At 46.4% G+C, this 18,374-nt stretch overlaps 1 protein-coding gene across 1 annotated transcript in view; it reads right to left on the bottom strand.

The window, feature by feature from the left end:
* CACNA2D2 (calcium voltage-gated channel auxiliary subunit alpha2delta 2) overlaps positions 1-18,133 on the bottom strand; it is a 227,671-nt gene extending 209,538 nt beyond the window's left edge. Inside the window, exon 1 of the mRNA XM_072875834.1 lies at positions 17,779-18,133. Coding sequence (XP_072731935.1) covers positions 17,779-17,903 — 125 coding nt within the window. The 5' untranslated portion in view covers positions 17,904-18,133. The remainder of the gene's footprint in view (positions 1-17,778) is intronic.
* Positions 18,134-18,374: the final 241 nt, after the last annotated feature.

Here is an 18,374-nt window from a genome sequence, read left to right as displayed (position 1 = left end):
TTCAAGATGCTTAATCCTTTAACTATAATAGTGCGTGTGTCAGTGCGCACGCGTGCATGTGTGTATGTGTACACTCATGCCCCCTGAGTTTTTTCTGAATTTAACACACCTAGATTGTAAAACCCCACGAGCCAATACTTACATGTCAAGGAAGAACAAAGTTGCCTTTTTATTCTTTTTGAAGATACAACTTCCACAGAACACTCGTTTCCTTCAAAATAACTAACTTACTGACCATGCTTCCAGACATTATCAAGCCTCCCACGCTGTCATTTTATGACTCCTTTTTAATTTGAAGTATGTGCACAGGTATTTATATAAAGGAGGGGTGGGAAAAATTTGCCCGATGGACTAGTCTTTTCTTAATATTTGTCAAGATGTTATTCACCTCCACCATCTGGTCTCCCCTATAATAAGCATGCATCTTTGACATTATTATAGGAGGGAAGGAAGGGACAAATGAATATTAAAACTATATCCCAAGGAAGATCTTCAAGAAACATGAAAGGGAAAAAGATAGTGGGATAGCGTGTTCTACATTCAGCTCTATCACCAAATTACTTTGTTCTCCTTGATTCACACGCTAGCTTTCTGTGCCTGTTTCTTTGTCCTATCTTTTGCCTGCCTCATCTTTACAACTTCTTGCAGCAGGGTATGTCTTGCCAAAAAAAAAAAAAAAAAAAAAAGCAAGTGCCAAACCCCCTACCAGATCCATCCTGATCCCAGTTTGATGCCCCAACAAGTATTACAATACAATAAAAAGGATAACTGGGGAGTTTTCTCAACCTGCCGGATAGATAGAGCTGGGCAACAAGCAAGGGGAAAATAGTCTGACAATTATACAGAAAATCCGTGTTTCATTAAGAGTTCTGGAGCACAAATATTCTTGTAGCTACCTGTGGGAAAACCAACAGTAACCACCAACTTGCCACCAATGACATTTAGGGCAATAAGCAAGTTGTAAATACAATTTCTCCATCAGAAAACAGAAGCATTAACCATTTAAGGTCTAACTCCATCTAGAAACAGGACAGGTAGTAGATCTTCAGTTAGTCACAGACATGTGGGATGGCAGGGGCTTTGGGAATTCCTCTTCCACCATTAGTTGCACTAAGACACAAATACCTGAACCTTCTGCATGAAGTATCATCTAATCTGTTCTTTAAATCCTCCGCTGAAGGTGAACCCAAGATCCCCATGGTACCTTTTTCCACTTCCATTTTCCACCATGTGGTGAAAAAGTTCCCTTCTTATCCACCCTAAATCTCGCTTCCTTCTTCCCACTTATCCCACCTACAGCAGACACTGAAAAATTCTTATGACAAGCTCCTAAGAACTGGAAGATCATTACTCTGTTGCATCCTTTGCCCTTCAATTCTTTATTTTTCTACTCCAAACTCAGATTTTTCCAGCTTTCCCTCTTTTGCACTGTTTTCTAAACATTTCATCCTTTTTGTTGCCCTGTTCTGGACCCTCTACAGTTTACCTACATCTCCAAAGGCTCATGCCAAAAAGTGAGATCAGGTACTCCAACAGAAGTCAAACCCAGTGCTGTATGAGAAGGAAAACACCACCTCCCCAGTCTCGTCCAAGAAACTACTGTACACTGCAGAATAAATGTGCCCTTCTGCTACGACAGCACTTCATTGACTCAAATTTTGTGATCCACGATAATTCTCAAGATGTTTTCTGCCACACTGCTACCCAGACAGATATTCTTTATTCTGTATTTGTACATTTGATTTCTTCCTCTTAAGTACAGCACTTTGCATTTGTTTTCACTGAATTTCATTTTGCTGATATCCGGCTCACCGTTCAATTTTTCTAGATCATTTTGAATTCTGATAATGCCTTCCAAAGTACATCCAACCCCTCCTAGCTCAGCGTTGCCTGCAAATTTTATAAGCATATTTCCCATTCCATTGCCTAAGTTATTAATGAAAGTGTTGAATAAAAGTAGGTCCAGGGCAGATCCCTGCAAGACCTCACTTGAAAGGCCCTCCCAGTATGACAAAGAGCCACTATAACTATTCTTTGAGAGCTACGTGTCCACTCAAAATATCTTGAATTTCAAACTTTACAAAAAGCTGATTTGGAGTATTTGATATGCAGAGGAGCTGGAGGCCAAAGGATAATTCAGTGAATAATTTAAAGCCTAAGAGTAGGTTTGAGGAAAATCGCAATCTGTTGGTGGATGATTTGCCAACAGAAAGAGGAAGGAGAAGTCACTGAGTGTGTTAGCTGGTACATTTGCCCGGCAGTGCTGTGAAAGGCCCCCACGCAGGCACTGTATTCTTCTGATCAAACGCATTCACGTGCCTCTCATTGATACAGCAATTAAAAGAACAAATGGCAAAGCAACCATAGTAAATATCTTCTACAGGCCGTATGCCAGAGGAGAGTGCTTTCTCAAAAGGCACTTCCAGCAGTGAACCCCATCTTCAAGTTCTTCCCATCCTTATCAGCCTAGAGTTCATCTTCAGGCCAATCGCTCAATGCAGCCATCTTGTGATGGATAGTTGGATGTTGAGAGCACTATTTGGCAGGACCTCCATATGAGGATCCCCAAATACACTGAAAATGTGCAAGAATTAATCCTCACAGTCTTAAGGGGTAAATCTCAGCATATTGCCACCAACTCATACTTCTGTAAGTGGAAGCAGAACTGGGCACCTCGACATGGTACACTAGTTCACTATTTTCAACTGGGAGACAGAACAAGTTCAGCAAGAAGTCCTCTGCCACGCAGGGAGTCTAATCAAGCCACTTACCAACTGTATAAGCAAAACAACAGGAATAAATTAGTTATTGAATTTATGTCTGGAGATCCAAATCAACTGTTTCTGCTGCTATGGGGATGGTCCTGCAAATGGGAACTTTAATGGGTGGCTCACATACTTTGACCTCTTGTGTGACAGTGGCAGAAGCCACAGAAGGACTGTAACACATGCAAAATAAGCCAAAGGCAATGGCTGCCGTTACTGGAGATGTATTGGTGATACCAGCAACATGCTACCCAAAACAATTAACTGTTTTGTTTGGAGCCAAAGCTAACCTAATGCCTTAGCCTCCCTGCTTTTTTGAAAGCTATGCTCTTATTTTACATCTTGAAACTAGATTTCTATGGCATACTTGCTGATGCACATCAGGAGCAAGAGAAGCCCATGGGTTCCACCATGTTTGCACTCTCATTATGCAGGATTAGAATTGGGCTCCTGATCTCAAAGCCTGTCACAAATTTGGACTTGAAACACAATGAATTAATAAATACGAGAATAGGTGTCAGTTTTATGAAGCACACTACCTGAATAAATTTCACCCAGTGCAGCCACTTGTCATTTCCAGCACCCCTTGAGACCCCAACGGCTGATAACCCTTGCACATCGCTTTGCAACCCATTATACAGATGAAGTTTTATGATAAAACCTTCCTCCTCGCTGACTCCTTATGTTTTACAGATGCAAGCTGAGTGGAGGCTGAAGAGATCCCATCCCCCACGGCAAAGATAAGGTTATGGAGGGTAGGTCTCAGCAAGGATTTTGCAAGCTGCATGAATTATTAAAGTCCTTTATGATATAATGACAGACATATCAGGTTATTTGTTTATTCTGTGTATAATTCATTACTCTCTTGGGAGCTAGACAGAGAAGTAGGATAACTTGTTGCATCTTCTTGTTCATTCCAGTAAACCCTCATCACTAGATGGAAGGCTGAACCACCCCAGAAGACAAAACAGCCACACCTTGCAGGATCTGCACTTTTGGTTGGAGATGGAAGAGCTTTTTTCACAGCCTGGAGAAATAGCGAAGCTGTCACTTGAGTACCTCAAACTAGATGGCTAGAAGACAACAGTCCAGGTAGTGTTTCTGTATCGTGCCACCAGAACACTGTCATCTAAAGCATAGGCAAACAGCTTTGTGATTAGATGCTATGAGTTTCCCCGTGCTCCTGTATCATTGCTGAGCGACAGCAGGACTACCCAAGCTGATGCAGGCTCCTGCAAGACTTTAGCATAGTTCAGAACAACCACCTCCCAGCTATGCAAATAGTAAGATACTGGACAAAGCAAAACAGTTCCCCTTGCTTGGGTCATTTGTGTAGAGTCTGGTCAAGATACGGGGCAAAGCACGATAAAGGAGTGCCACGTCCTGATGGCTGGAATGCAGTTTTGAACGCATACATTGTAGTCATCTCATTTCTCTAGTGTGCTGCTTAAAGGGTGAGGGAGAGATGTTATGCCACAACGGCAACCAGGAAATAAAGGATCGACTAGAGCCCCTGACAAGAAAGAGCTTCCCAACGCGCTCTGGTTCACGCAAGGTACTCCACCCAGTGATGCTCCTACTGCCAGGAAGAGTCATGGTTCTATGGAGAGTTGCAGCAAAACACAAACATGGCCAAGCTGAAAATGGCACACTGGGTAACTCTTACTAGCCACAGGACACCAGAGGACTGCTTTCAGCATCCACCCTTCCCATTGCAGATTTCTGCTGATCAGAAATAGACTAGGCACACAATGATTAATCTGATCACTAAAACACAAGCCACGCTAAGGAGTCTGATAGAGGACTACTGACTAGTCAGAGCTCTGCTGAATTTGTGTCTACAACTTCTCTCCTTACCAAGAAAGGATATCATTAACCTCTACCACAAAGACCTCCTGCTACAAGAGCTATTTAGGGGCATCCATTGCCATAATTCTTCAGCCTCTAACCACGTTAATCCAAGTCTCCTGGGGTTTTGGAGTAGCCTCTCACAGCATCATACGCAACATTCCTCAGAGGCCTTCTGGGTGTCACTGTCACTAGATGACTATCTAGTTAAATCCCCCATCTTAAACAACCCCTCTCCCCACCATCCCCCTGCCTGAGAGATTCCTGGCTCCTAAGAGAGCATTGTAATCATTGCTGTTATAAAGCACTTAGCGATGCTCACTCATTGCATCTCTCACCAGCCAAACACCCAGAACCCTGTTATTTCATATGCAGTCGCCTTCATTTGCAGAAGCTCTTCATTGTATTAGTCCCTTTCAGCAGTGAAAGAAAAAAGGGGTGAGGGTGGAGAGCATTAAAAAAAATAAATAATAGCTTACTGCATTTTATGCCATTACCTCACTACTTTGTGATACACATCCAAAAGCTGTCTGCAAGACCTCTCCTGTTGCAAGGTGGCATCCAGACATGCTCTGAGGCAGGGATAGTGGAAACATGAAGCCCAGTTTGGTTTTGTCCCAGTGCTGCTGCATCACTCGGCACTACAGCAACAGGGATGAAACCGTCAGCTTTCACAGGTCACCTCCTCTCTCCTTCTCCCCATCCAGCTGGGACAAACACTGTTCCCTCCGCAGGGAAAAAGCATATACACACAACCTTTCCTTTGAAAAGGATACAAGCCTATTGAAATGGAGGTGACTGAACCACACTGGAAATACTCAGAAGGTACTACAGGATTTGCTATACATGCTCAGGATGTTGGTCCCTCAGGCTCAGCTTCCCCATCTCCAGCCAGAGCCAGCTTTTCACACCAGAAAGGATATACCTCCCGTCCTGGAGGACCCCGTGGAAGGAGGATGCTGTGCTGGAGCACCTTTAGGAACATGGATGCTGTGCCAAGCACCTTGGGAGTTCCCCCTGCTGCAAGAAAACACCGCTCTGCAATGAGCTGTCTTCCCTTTCAAAAGGGAAGGGTCATTAGGAAACTCTACTGGAGCCTAAGCACAGATGTGTCCCTTTCCTCGCCACATGCCTCAAGCTAATAAGCCAGCAGTGCACCCACAACCTGGCTTCACAATTATCATAGTTACCGTCCACATTCCCTCACCACTGCAGTATCACAATTAAAGCACAGATAGTGCAACAGCCCATCAATCATCATTTTGAGGGGACTGATCAACACTGAACTGTCAAATCCTCCTAATAAGTCTGACAAAAGTATTGTCCATTTTTTTCAGAAGGGGAGAAAGGAGCTACAAAGGCAAAGCAGTAGTCTCAAATCCAGACTTTTGGGAGCAGAGTCAGAACTGCAACTCAACCTCCTGACGCTAAATTTGACATTTGCCCTTGGAAGACAGCACTCAAACACCAAAGCAGGAAACTCACAAATCTATGGATACCCACCTGTGGATACCCTGGAGCAGGTCTCCTCCCAGCCCTCACACACAATATGCTCACAGGTAACTGAAATCTAAGATTACAAGATAATTCTCTCTTCTGCTTTTCTAAATGAGTATTGACATTAAGACCAAAAACATCTGACATCCAAAACCCCTATGAATATAATGCCTTGGACTCTTTTCTGTAAGAGAAAAATCCCAGTCTCTAATGTGGTCCTCTCAATGGGGCCCGTGACATCACCAGCCCCTTTCTATTTAGAATAATGACTTCTTCCACACGCCAAGAGATTCGAAATTACCTGTGAAATATATTTCCCTAGGCACAGGCTCAAGAAGCATGTAAATTACCCAGCTTAATGGCCTCTAGAATTTCTCTGAGTGGGAAGTGTTCAGATGATATCTCAGGTACCGTCCGAGGGGATAAACATCTGAGGGATGGTAAGAAGCTACTGCCCTAAAGCTCCCCCAGTAACCAGTCCCACTGGTGAGCGCTTGCCGCAAGGAGCAATGAGCACAAGAGATCCAATTCTAAATGAGTGCATCATCAGCACAAAAATGCAATTTTAAAGAGAGCATTTATTGGGAAAGGTGCCTGACCGTAACTTACACAGCACAAGCAGCCAACGCAGGGCTTATGCAGCAGAGGGCACCCATTTAATTTGCAAAAGCCCAGTGCTAAGCACTCGGCAGCAAGCCCTCTTGCCCTCCACCTAACTGTACAGAGAGCAACACTGCCCAAGCTTTGATGTCCAGGCATTTGCCAGAGAATAGTGTCCCTCAGAGAAGATTTTCATCCACAAGGACAGTTCCCACTCTCTCAACACCAAAGGGACAGATACTGTCCCTGGAGTCCAAATCCTCCTGGCTACGTTTCTGTTCTTGCAGTTAATCTGATGTTTTGTTAGTACGTAGCAGAAGAAACATTTATCCCTAAACGAAGAGCATGGATTCATTTGGAGGAGCAGAGAAAGAGGAATTACGTGATCCGGGTTGCATTTCCTGCTCCACCGCTGACATATTGGAGTCTCTGAAACCTTAGTTTCATCAGCAAAATGAGCAATAGGGAAGTGCAAGTGCTATTACAAAGTGTGTGTGAAAAAACATTATAAGGAGTGGAAGATGGAGAACAGGACAAGATGCTTATATGGCAATGGGGAGGGGGGACAATCCCAAGGGCGCCATGAAAGAATTACTTTTCTCCCCCGGGAACAAGCCTGAGGCACACAAGCTTTGCTCCCGATGCTAGCCAAGACTGACAGGTTGGTCACCTTTTAACGCATAGTGGATAGAAAGTAGGCCAGAAGATCAATCGGGGATAAGAGAACACCTGGAAGACAGGCCTGCAATGGAAAAATGGGCCAAATTCCTCAGTGTAAATCTCCTCAAAGCAAAGGTGTAAGACAAGGTCTTTGCTGAGACTCTTCCAAAGCGAGAATCTGCCCTCATTCTCAGCCACAAGCATCTTGCTAACCCACATACTGCCAGAAGCTGTGGTATCACAGCAAGATTAACGCAGGAGCAATTTTAACAACAATTTCCAAGCTAATTTCCTCACTCACAAGCATGCCACTAAGGGTTGAAGTTTGTCTGGAGTTCTCACAACTATCTGTGCTCAAGATTAACTATATGTCACTGCCAGTAAGACAAGCACTCCGCTATTCAGAAACTATTAGAAGATAAATACTAAACCTGAACATCATAGCAGCAGAAAAAAATGAGAAGGAATGACATTGTAATAAATATTGTAGCCAAGCCAAATGAGGAAGCAAGGTTAGTTTCATGCGGAAAGTTAGACAAAAAAAATACTATGTACTTGGAATAGTCCTTGGGTCTGGTCGTGGGATCTGGACTTTTGTGCAATGAACTTCACAAACTTCAGAACATTTCAATAAAGTGCAGTTTACCCAGTACTGCAAGTTGGCCGCTCTGGTGCGGGATGAAACAGCAATTCCACCCAGCCCCTGAAGCACCAGGCTTTGCACATGAATCCTTCATCCAACAAGGGGCATACATTTTTAAGTAGAGAAACTGCAGGTATACGCATTACTTGTGACCCCAATATGGGCCTCAGGTAATCAGCTGTGAATCCTGAGAACAGGACGGGGTCTGGCAGCCACTTCCCGATGAGAAGGTGGCCATGCGCTCAGTTGCCTAAGAGTCACCAAATAAGTGACATTTATTAAATGACCCTTATAAAATAAAACAGGCCACTTTCAGCACGCATAATCACATTCATAAACCACACAAATCAGCAATGCTTTCAGCACAAGGCTCCACTTGGAGTGGTGTCAAGAGAAGAAAGGCAGGAAAAGAAGATTCCCACACACCAGCGTTGCCACAGGTAGTGCTCCACGCAGAGCACCGGCCTCGGGATGCAGCCTCACGTCTGGCTTGGTAACGCTGTGCCTGCTTGAGCAAATACGGCACCAGCAAGGCTGTCAGGACAGGGCTGTAAGAGGAGGAAAAGGTACGAGCTAGGTCAGCAGCCACAGCGGTGAAGTGAGACCTCATGCCAAGATGCAGCTGTTAGAGCCCTTTCATACCTGGCTGCTCCATCCCCACATCTGGGCAGGGAGCACAGAGAAGCAGGGGAAGTTGAGGGTATGAGGTTCACCTGTGGAAAGAGCCACTTCTCACAAAAGAAAGCCCCAGCCCCTAGCATACAGTAGGAGTAAGACAAAGCTGGTTAGATTTTTCTCTAAAGTAAAGACTAGATCAAAACAAATAAACATAGCAAGGAGCAAGTGACACAGAAGGGTTCAATTTAGCCTTAAGATGATGGGTAAAAAGGCGGTATTGATGTCAGAAATGCCAACACAACATTTTTGTTGCCGGGTCAAACAGGCAGGCAGGTGCTAAATGGGGTTATTTAGAAACTGGGACCAAAGCATGAGCAGATAGTAGACGTGTTAGATGCATTTCTTTTCTCCATTTCACAATAAAAATCACATCATAAGCAACCACAACCACCACGATATTTAAAAGTTAAAAGACAAAGGCCTGAAAGTTGTCCCCGGCATAATCCCCCAACATTGTTACATCAGGGATGAATTTGGCCCAGTATCTCAAAAAATTTTTTGACATTTCTCAGCTTTTAAACCTAACATAGCCGTAGCAGAGTACAGCAGACAAGACTGACAACAGCAAATTCTTCTGCATGGTAACAAATCCAACATCAGGAAGAATGGCTCAATCATGAGCAGTCCCACAGCACACAGCCAAGCAGGGGCAGGAAAACATCCCTGCCTGTGCACAGAGGGGGCCCTTTTGGGCTGATGCTCTTTTGGTCTGTGCTCTTAGAAGTGCTGTCATTCTGTGGGAGGCAAAATAATGTCATCAGTTTGGTCACTGATTGACAATTATTAAGATTTCCCAGCAAACAAAAACGGAATAAATAAAAACCAAGAGCTGTGTGAAGAGAAAAATATTAATTCCCCCCCCCCCTGTAATTTACCCTCCTTCCCAGAGCAGGCAGGGGAGGAGGGGAAAGCAGAGTGCCCACAAAGCTGCAACGCATGCCGAGCTCACTGTCCTGAAACTCTTTTCAGCTTGCAGGTCTTGAATAATTAAATGCTGTTTCTTCTGCCCTTTTTTTCCCTGGTATGCATGACATGCTGCTGCAGAAGGTGTACTTTTACCTGGGCAATGGGCATCCCTCCCCCTGCAGAGGGGTCCTGGAAGCACCACACAATACGTTATTTTTTCCCCTCCCTGCTGATCCCAAGAATGTGACACTACAGTGAATGCTTACTAGAGACCTCTAATTTATAAGACTATCTCAGACATGAGGAAATGGTACTTTGGCTACTCCTGGGTCTACTGCGTTCGTTATGGAGCAATAAAAAAAAAAATGTTCAACCATTCACAGCCCAGAATCTGACTCAATCTTCAACACCTGATAAAGTTGAATATTAGGTGCTTCGCTTGGCTTAAGTCTGTCTCTATTTTGGTGTCCATGTTACAGCTGCCAAAAACCTGACTGTGAAACCCACCATACGTTAGAAATGCAAACAAGGCACTGCATTCACGACCCTCACTGTGTCATACTGTAGAGAAAGTGTTCATTGGCCACCATAAAGAGATATTATTACACAAAATTCAATAGAGATGAGAATTCAAATACAAGAGTATCTCCAATTCAACAGAAATTAAATCAGCGAGAGCTGATTTTTGAAGCATAAGTGGCTTATAGAAGGTCGGCTCTGAAAAATATTTAGAAATATGCCTCCTGTTTTGTTTTCTTATTTGGAGGACGAATGTGAACTCACTTTGGATACTGGATTCTTCTGGACTGAAGAATATTAAGTGCCCACTGGAGAAGAAACAGACTGACAGCAAACAGACTGGCAGCTTGCGACAAAAGTTTCAGGACCCAGCTCTATTATGAGTTGAAAGGCACTGGTATTTATAAGGAGAATCATATCAACACTCTTTCCCAATTCTATCCACCAGTTTAACAGTTTAAGGGGTAACTTTGTGCTTGGAAGGCCAAGAGGCTTGGAAGCCTGAAAGAGTGGGGAAGGCTCTATTTATCAACAAATCAGGTATGCAGTGGCAGCTACACCACAAACCTGCACCGTGACTGCCGCATCACTGATTTTTAGCTCTGAAATGGTGTTCCAGCAGGGACCGAGGCAAGCTGACATGCTGCTGCCAGCACTCAGACTCTTATTGCCCTCGCTTTCCCTGTTGGATAACACCGACTTAATGCTCCTGTGGGCCACACATCTTCCAGGTTATCCTGAGCAAACCCCTCTGGTCCACAGCCACATGCTCTGCAGGTTCAGAAGCCTTCCAGCTGCTGAATGCCACACAGAAAAGCCTAGCCAGTTCTGGCTTGATCCTTCATTTGGTGGAACTCAGATAAGGAAACCTCACCGAAATGAGTACATACTTTAAAGAAGCTACCCCTGCAAATAACACTCCTATGGATGGGAAGTTGCCAGCATCTTGGTCATGAGATTTTCACCCTTCTCTGTCCTTGCAGCTGTACTCCCCATCCTTTCCCCCCCACCCTTCCCTGAAGCATAACTTGCTTTCTAACACTACACAGATTTTTGCTCCAATGCACAGCATGATCTAACTAATTCGCACTTCATTGCTCTGCACACCTCATCATTTGCACATGAAAACAGCAGTCTCTCTCTATCCCTCCACTCGCTGCCTGTTTCTTCCTCCTCCTCCATCCCCCACCTCCTGTACCTTCTCAGCAAAACTCTACTACGGAAGCTGCAGCGAAGAGGCTCACATTACCAGGACTCCATTGCTTTTACAAAATTTACTAGCTTGCTGTGAAGCCTCATAAATAATTCAAGATAGACAACCTTTGTCAGGTAAATGAACGTGCCTTTTGTAATCCATCACTCCAGGTTTTCTATCACAGTGATACATATACTCACTGTAGGCACAACCCATATCGATTCATAGATTCCCCAAGTGTTGGTGCGGGACAGGGTAGCAGAACAGCAGGAACTAGCAGAACCCAAGGAAACCCAAAGTCTGTCCAGGGCTTCAGTGGATTCATAACAGATACCCACTGGTGCAAAAGCAGCTCCAGCCTAGTCCATGGAAAGAGCAGCTCCATTCCCACCCTTTGTGGACAATGAAAGAAGGGTCGGGGGGGGGGGGACACGACACACGACAGGGGACTCATTCTCATTCTTATTAAAGATCTCCTTTTCACTGCAAGAACTTCAGGGACTTTTGACACAAATCAGAGCTAAAAATCATGTTGCATCCCGTACTTTTTGGGTTTAACTCCATGCACTTCAGTGGTGTTACTGCACAAAGGCACTTGGCTCATTATGCAAACTCAACTTCTGTTTTGGCAACTGAGCCCAAGGCTTTATCATCATCAGAGCTATTGCACTAAATGGTTTATATCCCTAGTTAGCATCCAATCTGATTGCTATCAGCAATTACCTCCTCTGAAGTTCTCAGCCTCAACTAGAACCAAGGGGAGGAGGCCTGACCCTGGATCTCCTGAAAGGCAGTCTCACCTGGTCCTGCGAGAAGGTGCGCTGTACAACAGCTCCTGCGCTGTCCCCACCAGACTGAGAAGCAGCTTCCAAGGAGGTGGCACGGCAGCCTAATCACAGGCAAGAATAACGACCTTGCGCAGAGTTAATGAATAGATACAGAAACCACGTGCAACCTTTGTCTGGTCTGACTGCCATGCAGATCCTTGTGTCTCTTGCCCTGCAGCCCTTTCACCAGCCACAAGCTGATCTGGCTAAATATCCTGATCACTCACACCATCAGTCAATGCGAGAAAACGCTTTGCTTTACAGCAGAATTAATCCTTTGCTCTGGGTAAACACCTTGTATTTTTTATGATATTTATAACCGAAAGAAAATAGCTGAGGCAGAATTGGAAGGGTCGTAGGACAACTGTCAAAGTTATGAAGAAAATCCACGTGCATTCTCTGAAAGATCAAATGATTCAGCCTAAAGAAAACCATGCTAATAGCTTGTTGATACAAACCAACTCTCCAGTAACAACAGTTTGTACAACCCCATTCCCCACGCAACCCAGCAATAATAAACTTGAGGATGAAGGCTAGATTACAGGAACAGCTCTAAAACAACAAAGTACTACCAACACCCCAGAGAGGAAAAAATAATTTTGCTATCAAAACACATTTTGCTTTCAAGAAGCTCCTGGAAAAGGAAATATCAAAACTTTCAGATAGTGTCCTTTCTTGCTGAATATTTCACTCAAGTATTTTGCTTGGTAATGACTTTTTCTTTTATTTCATCCCACTTGAGTATTTCAGTGGCTGAAGAAAGCATTGTCTAAATTATCGTACGGTTTGTGCACATGTACAATGTTACAGTGTGCAGATGCCCCAGCACTTAAGGCCTCAAGAGCCTTTCTGATGGCTTTTGAAGCCTAACACCAGGAAGCTCGTTCAAGGATAAATTTTCAGGTTTTCATTTAAACCCTATGTAACCACCTTCAGCTTTTAAGGGACTGTTACATACATGCATACAACACACATAAAGCTTCTTCACAATGCAGCTTCTGAACTATGCCTGTCAAACACCAAGCACGAGCCCATTTCTACCCTCACGTCTACGTGCAGGAGCCTTATTGATTTCAGTGGGAACCCACACACTCCCTCAAGAGAATTTAAATTAACAATTTTTCAATGTATACAGTTGAAAAACTCAAACTCCTGAAACCACAATCTTGAAGGGGATCACTGCAGGCAGGGTACGGCATTCAGGTTTCACAAGGACAGGCAAGAAAGCAGTAATACCCTGCTCTGTGATGCCTGCCCCTTCCCCATGCAATACCTAGGCAAGAAGCATTCAGGAATGGCAACAGGAATAGAGAAAATTTTTTTAAATGACAAAGAAATACTGCAAATGGCTTTTAAAAAACACTTGGTCCAATCCCTGAGGCTGTCCTTTTACCTCTGGGCAGCTCAGGGCCCCTCTGTGCACCCCAAAGCAGATTCTGCCTCTGATGCATAGCCCACATGGGGCTGTTGCAGGGACACTGGGTGTTTGTGCCTCCACTGGGTACCAGTGCTCAGCCCTCACAGGGATGGAGCGACATTATCTGTCAGTCACTCACTGGGGTAGATTGCCCTCCCAGGGAGCTGTCTCTCTGCTCAGCCAAGTGTAGCAGAAGACAAGCAGGGCCATCTCCCCACTTCTTCTCTGCTCTTTTCCAGACAAGTTCCCTTCCCAAGCATCAAACCATAATTGGAAGATATCTTCTGACTGCACAGCAGGTGGGCAGTAGAACAAGAGAAGGAGCTTCCTCTACATGGTATCCTGCAAACCCTACAGCATCCAGTCCTAATAGAGTTATTTATTTCAAGACCTGCTAGCCCAGATGTGCCATCACTACCAGCATCATTAACCTCATTCGGGGTGAAATGACACAAGTACAAATCAAAAGCTGCTAAAAGGAAGCAATTAATTTGGTAGAGGCAGCCTCAAGACCACCTTCCAGTGGTGATGGGCACCTATTAGGCCTTATTGCTCTCAGCAGGAACCTTCGCTGCTCACTATCCCACAGGAACACTGGTAACACCTCCAGGTCGCTGCCCAAAACTACTGTCTGCATCTGACAAGTGCTAAATCTCATGCCAGAGAGGCAGGACCGGACCCTGGTCCCCAGGCTGGTGCCCTCCCCTGCAGACATCCCTTTCTCCTCTGGCTGGCTGGTCAGAGATGCCCTGCAGAGCAGCGATGAAGCCAAGCCTCACCAGCGGATGCACAGCAATTCTGCACACACCTGCTTCCTCACAAGAAGCAAATGGCTCGCCACCCTCTAGCAGATGGCAATTTTCTTTCAAGTCCAAGTGACAAAAAGCCTTTCTGCAAAGTGAGGAGGGGGTTTGTTCCGCTCCCAGGCAGCGGTACTGGCAGCCACATTCTCTAGCACTCACATGCACGCAATCCCTGCTAACGGGAGGCGACGGCAATACAGGTGCAGGACTCCCCTGATTGACCAGGCTTTCAATCACCTAATACCAAATCTCTCAGAAATTCAAGCAGAGGTTGTTACCGTGCCGCCACAGGAATCCCTCTGTGTACTATTTAAAAGAAAAATTAACTGCAACCAACAGCCTTTCTTTCCACAGCCATTAATCCCATTGACCACACAGATGCACATTCTTGTACGTGACCATTCCTAAAAGGAGCCTTGTCAGTCAGTGGACATCACCTAATGTGCCCGCCCCAATGGGTTTGTTCCAATCTGGGATTTTGCTTTTTAAATCTCAATGAGAAATTCCCCTTTGGACAACTGGCTGAGCCAAGCCTTCCTTAGCTCAGCATAAGATGATTAAACGCATGCTACCCGGGAGGAGAGAGATAATGTGGAACACCAGCGATTTGTCAGGGACGGAACCAAGAATCCACACACAGAACCACTGATGATAATTAATACAATTGTAACAAAAAATTAAAAAAAAAAAAGAAAAAAATTGTTCTTTATTTTCTTCTTTTCTCCCCCTTAGGCAAAATATCCTAATCATTCAGTCTGCTGCCTGTCAGAATGAAACAGTTCTGGGTCTGCTTAAAAAAGCAGCCTCATTTTTGAGAGTCCTGTAGTGAAAGATGACTTAAGTGATTTACAGAGAAAGCCTCCAAAGACAAACAAGGTTTCTAATCAACAGTCCGAATCATTCGCTGTTGTTACAAGGGTGCGTGGTCCAAAGTAGGAGAAAATTGGCTCCTAACAAGAAGAATTTAGCAGCCCATCTCATCAGCTCAACTCAGCTTCTGACGACAAACCTTCCAAAAAGATTTAAGTTATATCCAGCGTCTTTAAAAAGAAAAAGACTGCAGACAGGGAGCTACTCAAGGGGGAACAGACAATTAAGGAGTGCTGTTCGAGCCTTGGTGCCAGCTACCATTGCACTCTTTACTCCCATTAAATATTTCCTTCCCGAGAAACAACCACGGCAGCCCTAGGGCAGAGCTCGCAAGGTGTTTCAGCCCACACGTTACAGCATTAACCTACTGCCCAGCAATTGTGCATCATCATCAAATATCCGTTCGTGACGCTTCTTCTCTGGGTTCACAGGACAGGTCATAAGGGGAATAAAACGAGCAAGAAGATACCAGGTCAAGCTGAGGTCTTGCGTCCCTTCTGTGCCTCTTCTCTGGATGCAGCCAGACTGCATTACTTCCCACCAGAGGCACACACAGTCTTTTCAGGACCATTCCTTCATATTTGCAAGAAATTATGAATCTTTGCCACTGGGTTCAGTTTTTACACATCTTGCCTCTCTCAGTACAGGATCAGGCCCACTCTGATAAGACCACTGATCTAACTAAATCTATCCTAGTAAAGCCCACCAAATTATCTGGAATAAAACTGCTTTGACTAATAAACTGAGACAGCTTTTTAGAACAATATAGATAATAATCCGTCTGGGTGAGGGGAAGGCCAATGCATTATTTACAAATTATATGCCTCTCTTAAGTATGTCTCTCCTGGTATAAGAACCTCCTTATAAAACTTTCTGCAGGTAGAAAGAAATCACAGTTCACACTTGTAAACTGGTACCCAGAAGAGATTTATTCTATTATATGATTCTGTGTTCCAAATTTAAAAGGAGAAAGCAACAACCTACAACCCCTGAAAAAGCTGCTGAAATACCCAAAACATCCCACAAACTTTATCTGTGCTTCGCCACATATACAATCCCCTCTACTTCTATAGGGATTCTCATGGAAGTAAAGATTATTCAAGTGAGAGCAATGCTGGATCAGGCCATAAGGCTGTGGTACTTGGACGAGAACTCGCACGTTCCCTCTCCTCTCCTCCCCCTGTAGGGAGATATTTCTCAGGGTCTTATTCTGAGGAATTTCTGTATTTATGTGACAGCAAGAAAAGGGAACCCATCGGCTCCCGAAGGTCAAAGATAATTAGAAATATGGATACAAGACCTAAAATAATTCAGAAAGAATCTATTAGAATGGGAGGTATTTCTGAATAAACAAGGAGTGCAAACAACCATGCCTTTGGTGAAGCCAGATATTAACACAGTAAGCTACAGCTCTCCCAAATAAACAACGCTGTTTCTTCTGCCGATAAGCCTTCTTTTCAGAAGGCCTGACTACATGCCTGTAAAAATGTACTTTGAGATCAAAGACGTTAATCTAAAAGGCTTTCAAAAATACTTCGTATGACATATATATATATAACGTTATTTCTGTTCTTAAGCAAATCAAAAATGACAAGAAAATTGTGACATAAAGCAGTGCACATCCACTGGGGCAGCACAAAGTTAAGGGCAACACTGCTATTATTAACTCTATGTCATTGAAATCTTTCCCCACCTTCAGAAACGCAGACTGTAAGGACACGGTGTCAGCCTTTACTTTGAATCGTCTGGATTTTTTTTTTCAGTTTTGTGTCAACAAACCTCAGCATTTCATAACAGAGATGACAGCCTCTTAAAATACATCTCGGCAAGATTTCGCATGGCTGTGTGGAGGGGGACAGGGCTTCAGGGTTATGACGGTATGCAAGAGAGCCGAATGTGTTAGCAAATATTCCCAAACATTAACTTCCAAAACGCTCGCTTTCTTCCAAAAAGATCTATTTATATCCTTCCTGCAGCGACTCTCCAGTCCCCCACCCCCTCACCCAAATGAGCTGCTTTCCGACTTTCAATAGATTACAGCCGATGTCGGTCGGTCCAGAGGGAGGGAGAGGAAGACCCGCCAGCTCGGACAGCCTGTGGAACTATCCATCTATTATCAGTTTACGCCCCAACTCCGGGGGGTACGGCCGGCTGGGGGTACCACATTGTGTGCTTGAACCGGTGGGGGGGGAGTCCTTTTTCGTCTTTCCCCCCTCTCGCCACAGTAACGCTTCAACAGCCGCCCTGCACGCCGGCACCCGCCGGGGAAGTTTGTGCTTTCCAGCAACTTTGGGTCCGTTCCTCGCCCCGCCGCTCCGGCGGCCGGCAGGGAGCGGGCGGCGACCCCGCGCCCGACCGCATCCAGCGCGGCGGGGCGGCGCGGCGCGGCACGGCACGGCAGGGCGCGGCGCCGGCCGCGGGCACCGGCAGCGCCCGCCGCTGCCGCTCCCCCGCGCGGCGCCGGCAGGCCCCGGGGCGGCCCCGCGATGCGCCACCGCGCCGGGCCGAGCCGCGGTGGCGGGGGGTCCCGGCCGGGGCGGCGGCACTTACGTGTGCTGCTGGGGGAAGCTGTAGCCGTGGGCGGCGGGGGCGGCGAGGAGCAGCAGCAGGGCCAGGTGGCCGCAGAGGGCCGGGGCGACGGGCGCCGCGCTGCCGGTCGGAGCCGCCATCGCCATGTTTCCATTAACGGCGCGGCGGGGAAGGGGCAGAGGCGGCGGCGGCCCCGCGGGGCGGCTCCCCCCGCCGCCACTCGTGCGACGAGCGCGGCAGTCCTCGGCAGGGGGGCAGCGCCGCGCCGGCTGCGGGCACCGACCGGCGGCCGCTCGCCCGCTGCCTCTCCGCGGCGGCCGGCACTGAGCGCCCGCGAACCGCTACTTTCCCTCAAATAGGCGGGCAGGCGGGCGGCCCGGCCCGGCCCAGCCCGGCCCTGCCTCCTCCCCGCCCGCCTCCCTCCCTCCGGCCCCCCGCGCCGCTCCGGCCCCCGCCGCCCCGCCGCCGCCGCGCATGCGCCCCGCGCCGCGGCCCCCCCCCTCCCGCCGCCGCCCCCCTCCGCCCCGGGTCTGTCCCCCGTCCCCCCCGGCGGGCGGCAAGCGCAGGCGCCTCCCCGGGCGCGGCCGCGGCGGTGGCGGGGGGGTCCCCGCCCCGAC

Source organism: Ciconia boyciana, chromosome 11, assembly GCF_034638445.1.
Source record: "Ciconia boyciana chromosome 11, ASM3463844v1, whole genome shotgun sequence".
NCBI classification, from domain to species: Eukaryota; Metazoa; Chordata; class Aves; order Ciconiiformes; family Ciconiidae; genus Ciconia; species Ciconia boyciana.
The sequence above is the reverse complement of the archived record's forward strand: the minus strand, read 5'-3'. Positions and strand labels throughout refer to the sequence as shown.